The 13,866-nt window shown below is 38.6% G+C and overlaps 1 protein-coding gene across 5 annotated transcripts in view; it reads right to left on the reverse strand.

The window, feature by feature from the left end:
• The window catches only part of SOX5 (SRY-box transcription factor 5), a 488,455-nt gene that overhangs the window by 214,633 nt on the left and 259,956 nt on the right, over window positions 1-13,866 (reverse strand). For all 5 annotated transcript variants that reach the window (XM_068401092.1, XM_068401094.1, XM_068401093.1 and 2 more), the window contains one exon: window positions 10,225-10,435. In XM_068401092.1, coding sequence (XP_068257193.1) covers window positions 10,225-10,435 — 211 coding nt within the window. The remainder of the gene's footprint in view (window positions 1-10,224; window positions 10,436-13,866) is intronic.

Here is a 13,866-nt window from a genome sequence, read left to right on the forward strand (position 1 = left end):
TCCCACGCTCAGAAATAAATCAAGACGAGATTCCTCTCAAGCACAATGAGCCTAAAATATAAACCATACTGCTCACAACGGGGAGACCAGGAATCCAGCTTCACTCATGGTTTTCCCTTCCTCCCTCTGACTCGTGTCAGTAAAAAGGAGAAGGCGGCAGAAGGCTCATTAAACCCCAGGATGTGGCTGCACAGGGCCCAACCAGAGTGCAAACCAGCAGGAGCCACAAAAGGTGCACCCGTTCCCTCTTTCAAAAACACCGGAGTTGAGACGTGAAGTGGTACACCTCATTCCCTCTCTGTTCGCTTTGAAATTAATCATTTTCCTCCAGGTTGAACGTTCCCCCCATCCCAATTCTTCTTTGCACGAACTTGGGAGCAATCGCTCCTATTTAACACTGTGCCACAACCCCGTGTTGCCACCTGTCAATCAGAGCTCCATTTGTCTTCAGGAGGGTGAATAAAGAAGAAGGGGAAGGAAGAAAGCGGGAGGACCTCTGCATTGATCAAAAATGTTTGGGGCGGAAAGAGGGGGGAGAAAGAGGGAGAGAGAGATGGAGATAGATTAGAGGGTAACAAAACTAGAGAGGAAGATAAACAGAGCCAAAAAGAAAAATGTCCTTTGTTCATTTAAATGGCTCTCTGCTCCCAAGCCCTCTGCATGACTAATGCCACGCTGTGGTGTGTAAACCTCTTGGGCACATAACACAAACAAAGCATAACTCGGCCTGAACAAAGGCCTAAGCAACAGTGATTGAATTCATCTTAAAACAACAAATCAATTCTTCCCTATTAATGCCCTAAATACCAGCGTAGGAGCACTGTCCTGTTGTAATAAACAGCCATGTGTTCAATTACCGTCTGTTTTCCCAACTACTGCTCTCTTCAGTAATTACACCATGCAATGCATTCTACATTGACATTATATTAATGTGCTGGGAGGAGAGATCTTAAATACGAATTAAATCAAGGCTAAACATCTCAGAAAGCCTTACCGAGTTGCACAAGTGCTAACAGGGTATTCTTCAGCAGAAAGCACAGACTGATTTTTCTCTTCCTTCACTTTTCACTTTCATTCCCTGGCTGAATAAATAAATTAAAACACAAACTTGAAAGAACTCTGTTGCCCTAAAGACTGACACAGTAAACCTTTCATAAGCTCTCTAAATGTCCACTTCACCTGTACAAGATCACTGCTCAGTAAGGAGCGTTTCATAAGTAACAGCTTACATCACATCAGCTAAACAGCAAGGACAAAAACTCTTCAACAGACAGGTGACAACAAAGCAAGGCAAGAAGAACAAAGCAGAAAACTTTCTGGACTGAGACAAACGAAGGAGAACAAAAGTTTAAGAAAAGGTTTCTTACCCTTTTGCAGAACCATCAAACAACTTCTATTTACTACTGAATAGCACACAGCAAACAGACCAAACAAAAGATATGATGAAAGACGTATTTACTTGTACAGGGCTCCTTCCCCCCACCTCAACCTTTCTTTCCATTTCATATACACCCACACTGCACCGTTTGCATTGTGTTGTTAAATAACCAATAGCAACCCAGATGAAACAGTGGAAGGGTTTCTATGATGCTGTCAAGCACCAGACAGATGCTTGGCAGTGTCAATATGGTTACATTTGGGCTGTGCCAAGGTTTGAAATGAAAAATAAAATAGGAATAATAAAAATACTGAGAGAGAGAGAGAGAGAGATGGCAACGAGTTAGCGCATGGACGTGCAATAAATTTTTAAATCAATGGAGTATCATCCTACCTGCTGGGTCTTACTTCAGCAATTTGAACTGTTATGGAAACAGATAAATAAAGCTCTGCTTTCTGCCTGCTTACTGGATTGCAGTAATTTTAATAGAAAGCCAAATCAAATTCTGGGGGTGTAACGACTGCAGATTTCTAGGCCCTCTAGAATAGACTCACAGGTTTCTGCTACAAAGACATACCAAGCATGTCTAACATATGAAGTATGATAAACTTCCAAATCTGTTTCAAAATAAAATGCTCTAGGTGCTGCAAAACTTTTTCTGACTGAGGCTTCAGAAGACATAGAGATTTGCACATTTGGAGGGAATCAAATTTTGAAAGCTTTTCTGACTAAAATATTACAGCTTACCCTCAAAACAACGGCATGTAATATTCAGATACATTTAAGTGTCTTTATAACAACTGCTCATTTGTCCTCCTCAGGTCATTAGATATAAAAACACTCCCAAAACCTCTCCAGGTTTTGAAACTCATCTCATTTGACTAGTTTGAATTTTTTCATTTCAGCTGCCAAACCAAGTCAGGGGAAAAGCTGTTTCCACCTGACCCAAAATGTTTTATTTAATCCTAATTGAAATGTTTTCATTTCTCTTTCAGATTAATCATCTTAAACATCTAAAAACAAAAAATATCATTTCCAATGAAACATTTTGTCTAAAAATGTTGACCGTTCCAAATTTTCTACTATTTTTGGCTAAAATTTACTTGTTGAATTGCTAAATGGTATCATTCCTTAATTACTATTTCACAGGTTTTAGGGTCCACCCCCCCCAACTCTCCTTTACTCTGTTTTGAGCGCTTTTTGAATTTATACATTATAGTACAGAAATCACACACATACAGTATGCTTTCTCCCGAGGCAATGCAGAAACCACAATACAATTAAACTGTATGAGAAGAAAAGATGATGAAAGGATCCCTGTCTTCCCAATATATCTTATTTACAGTTCAGGAGATGTATACAGTTGTGTAAAACCGGCAATATTCAAACCACTTTAAAAATATCATCGTTAAACAAACAGGTAACTAATAAAAGCAACAGCTTCAAACTTAGAGTGTTTTTACAAGGCTACTTCATTAGCTAAACAAGCAAGTGGGAGCTGCTGCAAATGTTGCTCCTTGCCGTACTAGAGGCTTTCCCTTGCTTCTGGTAAACAGAAGACACAAGACAGCCTTGTGAATAGCTCATGGCACAGACTGAGATCCAAAGCTAATCAGACAGGATGATAGGTCATCTTAATCAACTTCAAAAAGCCAATCCACATGCTCGTCCCAGCTCCTCGCCTCTCCTTCCCTGATCGCGCTTCTCACTCATTTGGCCGTATTTTCCCCTTCCCCCTGCACTTACTTCCTGCAAATTGTGCTGTTAAGAACGAACACGGGGAGCCCTTCAGGTCTCAGCACCCTGGGCGCAGGTGGTGGGGAAAACTTTGAAGTGAGCTCTCCACTAAGTCTAGAGCCGGCCGTGCCTCCTCCATAAGCAGCTCTTATTAAAAAAAAGACCAAGTATCCACTAGAACAAACCCAAGCAGGCCTATTTAATTAGGGCAAATGCTTGATATCCACTTCTTCACGTTAAACCACACAGTCACACAAGCCTGGGAGGTCTGATTAATTTTAATATGCACGGTCATGACAAGTGCCTAGGGGGTAAGAGAGAGGGAAAAAAAAAATCCCACGAACTCCGCTAGCTCAACAAATAGGTTTCAGCTCAATGTTGTGTATGTTGCCCAGATTAAGATGTTACTATTCAGCAAGGGCTTGAACCTTTAATATGAGGGACAAGAGGCCTGAGAAACAGGTGGCTCGCTCTTCACTCTTGAATAAATGACATCCCCAAAAGCTGTGGCACATAAGCATACAGAAAGAGCTGGCATGCTCCCTCGTGTATTTTTGTATATTACCACTCTGGGTCAGAGGTTTCTCCAGCAGTGATCCAAGGACTGAAATGAAGCTCAGAAAGCTAATGGGTTTTCTGGGGGAGGGGGAAATAAAAAAAAAAAAAAAAAAATTTTTTTTAAAAAAAGAAAAAAATGAAGGCAGACTGCAGACTCATCTAGCTGGAATACGTTGGGGGCAATAGGCACATCAAAATGATCTGGGGTTAAGAGTGGCAGCAAGTTTTGAAAACCTGTATTGAAATTAATCATGGCTATTGAAGAGTCTGGTTACCTGGGGAATTAGGGGCAGACAGGTGCCCAAATAATTATTGTGGTCTTGATGAACCACATATGCTGCACTGTAAAAGATGGGAAGTGAGAGATCAAGCGTTTTGCTTTGGCTGCTGCTTGTCCAATATTATGGAATGAATGTACATTGGAAGGAAATTTTAATTATGGAGATCCATCAGAGAAGACTTTCATTCTAAAACAGGGAGGGGGAGAGGGACTGCATCTTCTCTCCAAAAGCACAAGTCTCCTGAATCTCACTTGACTATAATGCTTTCTTCTATATTCAAGATGCTGTATCAGCACCTCAGATGCCTTTATCAAAAGAGAAAAGAAAAATCCAAAAGCTACAAACCTTTGAGGATGTAAGCAAGAGAGACTTGGAAGGGAATCTAAGCAAATTTTGAAAACATCCATTGAAATAAACTGTGACTATCGGGCTAAACTATTAGGAAGGAAAAATACTTAAAAACTGAAGGTGACGAATAAACTTCACTTTGAGCAAGTAAGAGCTGGCAGGGCTTCAAAACAGGCTACCTCTGTTATAGAGTTAAAGCACTTGCTAATAAAGGTTTAAGTCACCACAGCATTTAAAAGTGCCTTCTCTTCCCATAGGCCTATTTAATGAACTTCATCTTTTACCTTTTTTTAAATTATTTTTATCAGTAGTATATGAATGCACATTTCCATATGGCAGGGTCTTTGAAAGAAGTGCATGGCAGTTTGATGCTGAGTTGCTCCACAAGAAAAGACACATTTTCTGGTGACAGACTGCATAGATGAACATGGAACCACAATGCACTTGAAGCATCCTTCCACAGCAGCAGGAGTGCACGAACAAAACTTAAAAGTACTCAACTGCAAAGTATCCTTGTTTGTCCTTCAGTAGAGCAGCTTTACAAAGCCTCTTCAACACGTACTTTGTCAAAGGGACAATGAAAAACCCAATAAAAGAAATTCAACCAATCAGAGTATCCTTAGGCTTTTCCCAAATCTGTTCACTTTATTTCTTCCCATATCATCAGATGTGCAGTCTACAACTACCTGAAGGGAGGTTGTAGTGAAGTGGGAGTTGGCCTCTTCTCCTGGGCAACTAGCGATAGGACAAGAGGACGCAGCCTCAAGCTTCGCCAGGGGAGGTTCAGGTTGGACATTAGGAAGAACTCCTTTACAGAAAGGGTTATTAGACATTGGAATGGGCTGCCCAGGGAGGTGGTGGAGTCACCATCTCTGGATGTGTTTAAGAAAAGACTGGACATGGCACTTAGTGCCATGGTCTAGTTGACAGGGTGGTGTCAGGGCAACGGTTGGACTTGATGATCCCTGAGGTCTCTTCCAACCTGGTTGATTCTGTGATGTGATTTAAAAACAAAAGTCTGCATTTCAGAGGCCTCCCTTCTTGTGCCCATTAATGGTCTGCTTTGGAATTTATGGCTTAAGAAGAGGAAGACCTCTTGATTTCTTTACAAGATATGTTGATTAAAAGTTTGATAATATTAGGAGATATTCTGGGATCTTATTTCAACTAGAGAACCTGAATTCAATATGGTTCACTTTTATAGACTACAGAACTGCCTAAACAACAGCCATTTAAATTACTACTAGAACAGGTGTTCTGATTTATAATGTAAACTTAAACATCAAACACAAATAGCCTTTGGGGGATGTTCAGAAGACAAAAATCATGCCCGAGAGGCTTTTGTCATCCCTTTCCTTCCGACAAAGTAATTACTTATAGTATTGCAGCATACTATAATACATGAGGCTCTAGCATTCACGTTGCCTCTTAAAGCCCTGCAAACATATATATTACCTGCTTACTAAACACTTGAGATTAATTGTTCCTGCTCAGATGTCCTAAGGACTAGTAGACTGAAATTTTGGGGTAGGAACAACCTTAAACACTATATATACACACTTCTCGTGTGTGTGTGTTTGTATATATTTATGTCTAAATATATATATCTAATACATGCACTATATATATGCGTGTATCCGTGTACACGTATTTATATAAACTTAAGAGTATTCATTTAAACAGCCAAACTGCATTGTGTTTCAGAGGTCCTTATTATAGAAGAATGAGCCATGCAGATGAATGAGTGTGCCCACACACGCACACGCTCATATGTGCAGTCTCTGTGGTCAGGTAGATGTCCATATGATCCCTTTTATCAAGAATTCATACAAATTCTGCACGGTAACATAGATCTGGCCTCAGAATAAGTTTTAAAGATAAACACATAGATACATAACCTGTTACAAACATGTACTGCCAAAACGGAAAAAGAAGACTGATTCTTAATTAAAAGTGAGGAGATGTCCAGAGCCGGTGAGTACTCTGGCTTATTCTAAAAATAGGAGAAAATTTACTTGTTTGCCTATTTTTTTTTTCCAGAAGCCAAGTCATACATTTAGAGGAAAGGCTACACAGATTTCAGAGATTTAAATTTCCACAAGCACAGGCCACAAATTAAAATACAGCAATCCAATCTCATTAATAGTGCAAGAAAAAGCTAAGTGGCTGCTTTGGTCTTTGCTTTCATGAACTTGTGTCAAGCTCAGTGACTTCAAAGAGATTTCCATTTCATTCCTACAAATGAAGAGAACAGACAGACAGAGAGTCTCTGCCATCCTCTGATGCCTGAAGAAAACAGAAGAAAAACATGCCTGTATCTTATTCGCCTAATGATTTTAGCTGCAAAAGGAATCCCATGGTCGGCAGACAACCCTCAGGGCAAGGGCTTGAGGTCTGTCACAGTATATAAGGCTTTTCCAAACCCACTCTATTATCTTCATTATTGTATACCAGGAATAAAAGGGGACTGACTCCTCTTCTGAAGTTCAAGTTAGAAAGGACAGAATGTTTCATGTAAAATAACATTGTGTGACTTCAGTAATAGGTTTATGCCTTTGGGGGCCTAATACTAAAGCTGCATATAAGGATTTTCTGCAGAATTTGAAAGAAGAAAAATGAGCACTGTATTAGCAATGAGTAAAATTCCACAAGTTTTAGATTCACTGAAACACTCCATGTCTCTGTGTCAGCATGACTCATTGTCAGTCACATACTTTCATACAGCAAGAGTGAAATGGCAAGTTTAACGTGAAAAAAAAAAAGAGCATGGGGCTTTAGAACTAAGTATAAATCCCTACAACAACCAAAACTATACACATATGCAAGCAGGAAAAAGAAGTGACAACCTTTTGAAAAGTTCTTAGGAATGAGTAGGTAGCATGGCTTCCTGCAGGGGATATTAACCAGGGGCATATATACAACCAATCAACACGGGAACCATTTATATGAACAGTGATGCTTCCCTTGTCAGCTCATGTGTGGGAATATGTATGGGCTTACATGTATGCATACATACATGTGTGCAATCACGTACTCTCAGCAGTATGTTTCACAACACTCTAAACATCCTTGTTCTTTACTGACAAATTTACTATTAACTCTTACTTGCTAACAAACATAAGAAAACCATTTACCTTATATCAATAAAGTTTCTTAAAAACAGTCAGACCTTTTTAGAATATCTCACTTCTCCTCAAACCCATTTAAGAAAGAGGTCCTTTTCCTGACTGATACGAGGTTTGGATCGAGACCTGAAGTTGTCTGTCCAGCCCTTCTCTTTTTTCCAGTTTCGGAGAAACAGGCCATTTGAAATAATGCTTCAAAAGCACATTTCCCACAGTAATTCAGAAGACAATTTCAAACAATAAAAACAGAGCAAATATAGCCCATTGAACAAGTTAAATAATATATAAACTTTTGAGTACACAGAGAAATGGGACTCTGGCTCATATCTGGTCTTCGAAAGATTCACAGGAAATTGATTTAATTAAACCTCAGCTACTGGTGCAAATGTTTCCCTTTCTTCCCAAAGAGAAATAAAGCATTATATTATTGTTGTTGACATGATGCAGCAAAGCTTAACCAAGATGCTTAGTCTTCTCCTACAAAGCTCCAGAAACTAGCAAGACTAAAAATTATTACTGAAATACACAGTGATCATGCATTCTTGAATTGTTACCTACATGTACTACCAAAGATTCCCACTTGTAACTTATCTTATTCATGGAGAAATTCACTAATATGCTAATTACCTGACTATCAACCAGTGATGACTGACAACTTTAGCACTACATGAAGAAGACATGACAATAAGTAGATTTTCTGCTGGAGTTCAAACAGAGAAGACATTGTACTTGCAGTAATACATACTTCTTTTAGGGAAAGAGACTCATTTGTGGAGGATCTCTAAGAACAGTCTTGCCATCTGCACCCAGAAATATATATTTTTTAATTAGCCACTCTAAAAACAATCATGTTTGCTGAAGGGAAGGGGGAGGGAGACTTGTCAAAATGATGTATTTGTCCCTCACCACCTTTCAATGCTCTTATGCAAGTCTAATTTTCTTCCTAGCCAGCTCACCTCTCTGGCCTCCTTTTGTTTCATGTCCCATTTCCCATTCTCTTCTAACTTCTGAACTTTTGTTAGTTCGCTTTTAAGGAGAAAGGGAAAAAAAAAACCAACCCCTTCCTATTCATTTTTTCCTGGATGGGGAGTAAGCAAAGACATGAATATGGCACCCTCATAATGATTTAACTAGGGCTTAATGAAATTTTCATCACAACCTGCTGTTCATTTTAATGGCCTTTGAAAGACAATAGAACAATGGCTAGAGGGAAGAAAAGATTTTCTGTTGCATGCATTTGCAAAGCCCAACATTCAGTCGCTCCCCCTCCTTTCTCTCCCCATCTCTTCACAAAGCTGTAGATCTTTTGTTTGTACTGTATATTTTCATTTTAGTAGAGCTGAGATAATACGCAGGCTCTGTAACCATTCTCATGTCTGTCTGTGGCCTTTCCTTAATGGAGTCTGTGTAGCTTGTACAACCTCATACCCAACGAAGTATTTATACATTGCCCAGAATCCCCCGTTCTTTCCTCTCTCTTACAGAAAAGTCTGGTCTCCTTCCCCCCTACCCCATACCATACACAGGAAAGATCTTTTCCATTCAAAGGCACAAGGCAGGTCATGGCACTGACCATTAAGTCAACGCAAACGCAAAATAAAATGCTATGATTATATGTAATATTCCAAAAAATGCTTAGACAAATAATTTGTTTCCCAGAAGACCATTACTGTGTGCTCCACTCAAAAAGAGAAGACTAATTTACAATCCTGTCATGCTCATGTATGTGACAGTGTGGCTATGTTTGCATCCGTATTTTCATTCCAGTATGTAGGTTGTCGTAGGCGTTGTCAATTCATGCTTCAACACTGAGATAGACTCTGAGGGGCATGCTTTTAAATATTTGAAATAGGTTTCTCCAACAAGATAGGCAGGTGTAAATGAAAATGAAGTCTTATTACTGTGCATTAGGGAATAAAGCTCAGTATGTTTACACAATATCAACTGGTTCACAGTCCCCTGGAAATCTGGCTGTAAATTTGCATGCTGGATACCTATGGAGAATGTAGCGAGAACTTCATCTTCCAGTCAGGGGTTTGACTCTGCCCCATATAGGCAGGAACTGAAAATCTTACTTAAGGGAAAGCTGTTCTGTGGCTTCTGAGAGGTAAGATGTTCGGTCTTAGTCTCAGCCCACATAGCACAAGTGGCATCGTCATCGACTGGACATACATTCTCAAAAAGAACCTGATTCTCCAGAGATAAAACCTATATGCCAAGGTTGAAACTTGCTGGCCAGACACAATGCAGTTAAAGCCTGTACTGTGTCTGTTTGTATAGTACCTGCACTACAGATAAATACAAGATGACATGATAGGACATGCTCCAGACAAAAACTTTCATTAATTCCAAATTTAACTTCTTACCTTTCAAATAATGACATACCTACTAGATAATTTCACAAAAACATTGACAACGCTGATAACACTGCTTTTTGCTGTAGAAATGGTGGGGGGGGGGGGAGAGTAGTGGTGTAAATGACCCCCAGGCTGTTAAAATTACAGTGCTCATTGTACCCATGTTGAGAAGGTTGCTGTGTCTATTGCAACTGTGACAAAAAGACCGTTATGTCAGACAAAGGCTCTCATTTGGGAAAAGCTAAAAATGTTAGCTATGATGGGGTACTGCTGAAGTCCATCTCTAATGCAGACAAAAACTATGAGTTCCTTACTTCAGTTTTGCTAGCAAGAAAAAGAAAATGGAGCAGAAAATGGGAAGATTAAGAAGTATACACATCCAAAGAAACTGGAGAAAAGAAAACAAAACAGAAAACTTTGGCCAGTTTCCCAGGCCTTACCTTCTGGCTCATTTTTGATGAGCTCTTCCATTTTTCTTTGCTTAAGGGTGTCTACAACATCCGCTAGGCTCCCTTTGCGCCTTTCAGGGGTTCCCAGGGCTGTGCTGGACAATGATTCTCCACTCTGGCGCCCACCTTCTTCTGCCTTCAAGGGTGAGGTAGATGAGTTGTGCGGGGCAAATGAAGACATCACTTTATTGCCATCAACTTCCTGAAAGGGGAGAAAACTGAGATGAAACATTTCTTTCTTTTCTTAAAGAAGAAAAAAATAAAGAGGGGAAGAAAGAATAATCCTTTGTTCTTTGAGTTCATTGCTGTTTGTTCTTCTGTTGAAACCTTTAAAAAGGCATGCAAAGCTTCAAAAACACCCAGAACAAAGCCTATCCATAAAGCACAAACCAAGATTACAGGCTGAAGTGAACAAAGATCAGCTTGCAAGAGAGAAACATAAAATACAGTTTTTCCCTAATTGAGAAGTGTTGTACTCATAGGTTTCCTAATAACAATGGTATTGATTACCTTTAATTGTTTGTTCTTTTACAGCTTTCTTTCAAAAAAAAAATCTCCAATTTTTACACGGACCATTAATTTCCTGACTTTATAAAGTACTTAAAGCCTTGATGGCTAGTTGTTGTAAGAAATTGAATAGTAAATATTAAATGCCCTTCACCATATGACTTATTTTAACTCGCAGTTCAAGTAGTTCTCCCATCTATAAAGGATGAAGCAATTGTTTTGTTTTCTCTTTCTCCTTCTATATTCTCCTCTTCCATCTCATACCTTCATTTCTTGTAGAGATGTTTTTCACAAAGGTGGCCCTAATGACTTTCATTGGCGGCACAATGGCAAAACTCTGTGACTTCCTGGAACATACACACAATCCTCCTCATGTGAGAGTCCACAGAGGTCTACTCATTAATTTTAATAGAAACCAAAACTGGTTTTAGCATCTTCAGACCTGCCTTCATTAATGTGAGAGCCTTCTCCTCCACGCCTCCTCCAACAAAAAGCAATGTTCTCTGCATATTTTCCTTTCCCTTTTTATGTCTCTTTTATACCCTACCCTTCTATACACATCACTGAAACTCTTTTTTTTCCTCTGCTAACATATGCCATCTATACCTTTCAAAACCTAGGTCAATGTCTCTGAACAAAGCTTGCTGCAGAGTACGTAGACTGCATACCATAATGCTGCAAACATGAACAGTTTTTATTTTGATCAGATTCTCCAGAGGTTTTTTTTCTTTTTCCATCATCCTATTTCCTTACGTTTTTGTATTCCAGGTGTTTAATGAATATTATTTCTAAAAAGTCACTGGACCATCCTGTGATCTGAGTTACAGACTTGGTTTTAATAATTTTTAAATTGGTTTCATTTTATAGGGTATGAAAGTGACACATATACTGGTTTTAGTGATTAGCATTACAATTTTATGATTTTTTTTTCCTGAGTAATTTTTGGTGTCTCTGGTTTAATAAACCCCAACATTTCAGAAAAAAAAATGTGTCTTTTCATAAATAGAACATAAATTGCTAAAAATGATCTCAACAATATTTGAATAAAGCAACACATAAGTTATGAAGTAAAGAATGTTATTTGTTTTTCACAGACTACTTCGTTTTGGCAAAAAGATTACCTTTAGTTAAGAAAACTTTTAGTGCAAACAGTTTTGAGCAGCTTGAATGTGTTATACTAGTGAATAAATTCCCTAACAGAATCGGATTTAACTGAGATTACAATCTGGGCCATCATACGCCCCAAAAGCCAAGCACAGTGATGTTAATGAGAGACTTTCTACTGACGTCAATGAGCTTTTGACCAAGCCCTAAAAAATTTTCTGACTCTAGTCAACAGAAGTGGTCCTCTTTTTTTTTCTTGCAACTCCCTCCATTTTTGGTCTGCACTTGGAAAATTACTAGTTGCTAACAGTGGACTTAAGAAATTAGTTGGAGTAAAATGTAATTTTTTTTCACATATATAGACGTGAATAAACTGATTCAGATAAGCAAAATAGTTAACTTCAGCATGAGTTCAGATTTTATCTGACATTCAAACCCATTACCACCAAGTGGAAATTTTTTCCTACAGACAAGGCCAAAAGAGGAAATACCTTGAAAGCTGCTTTCTTATTCACACTTTGAAGACAGATAAGCCCAATACCATCCTCAGTTACAGTTCTTAAATCCACCCATACCATCCATTATGTACAGGAACAGTATTATTCCTAATTTTAACAAGAACTAGTTTCTTGATTTTATTCCTAAGTGGTCCCCAAAGACACTCACTTATGTTTCTGTGTATGTCACACATTGGTTACAGACACAAAGTGCTTGCAACAGCTGCCTAAACCTCAAGAATCATCATTGCTGTTTCCATGTACATTTTGAGTTCATGCAAATGTTTTTATATGGACAAATATATTCTGAGTATAAAACAAGTTTGTTATAAGAGAAGAAGCATAAGAACACAAGGATTGAATGACATGTAAAGTAATACAAGGTGATTTTCAAAATCACAAATTGCTTGCCATTCAAATGGAACCCACAAGCATTTTCAAAACTACTAAAATTTCCCTGCCTCTCTGGGGAAAAGGAATTGTGAGGAGCAGAGGACAAGAGAATAGTTTGTGGGTAAAGCATCATGAAAGGACTCTGGATACTCAATTCTTAGTTCTTTCAAATGTTCTGTATAACCATGGAAAAAGTAACTTTTGTTTCTGCATTTCAGTTTCCTTCCTGTAAAACAGGCATAAAAGAAGTAATTTCTTATATTGTAAAGGTCTTGGAATGATAAACTCATTAACAGAGACGCCCTGCTCCTACAATGTTGGCTAAAAGCATTTATATAGCACCATAGTTAAGAAGATTTCATAGATGGACAAAAAAGGAAAGGGGAGTGTTCTACACAGATTTTTAAAAAGATAAATTGTATATGAAAATATACATCCCAGTAATCATCCCCAAAACAAAATGTTTCTTTAGACTGCTCTTGTTAGGTGTGCATGTATGCAGTGTTTGCATATCCCATACAGGGGCTATTTATACACTTGTGGGGTTTAAGATACACTCCACTTAATCAAAACACACATACAGTAGGGGAACAGCTGCAATCACATCTCAGTGGGCTAAATTACAGTATACCAGTGAATTATTCATTCAAAAAGATCTGTAGCAATCACACGTTCATTGCGTGATTTGCAATCCAAGAGGAATCCTCTCCTTTCCATACCAGCGGATGAGCGCACACATCAGCTACTGCTGTTGATGACAGTTCAACACGTATCCTCCAGCACATCAGCTCGAGAATCTGTCTTCCCCACTTGTCCATGATCTTTTTATTCTGTCATTCAGGACAACAATCTGAAATGCTCAACTGTTATCTTTGCTTTTGCTTTATGTCCCTCTGTTTTCTTTTGCTCTTTCTTACGGCATTACTGGGGAAAGTGAAAAAGAACTTTCAAGGGTGCTGGACTTTTATCACATAAAAGGAAAAGATATTTTCACGTAAAATCTACTCATGTCAATGGTTGTATAAAGCTAAAAAACTTCTGGCAAGCAAAATCCTTGGATATTACATGTGAGAGTTTAACTATCCCCCTGAAAACACTCAGAGAAATCCTTAATGGCAAGAAAGATGTCAGC

Source organism: Nyctibius grandis, chromosome 5 (assembly GCF_013368605.1).
Source record: "Nyctibius grandis isolate bNycGra1 chromosome 5, bNycGra1.pri, whole genome shotgun sequence".
In the NCBI taxonomy this organism is placed as follows: domain Eukaryota; kingdom Metazoa; phylum Chordata; class Aves; order Nyctibiiformes; family Nyctibiidae; genus Nyctibius; species Nyctibius grandis.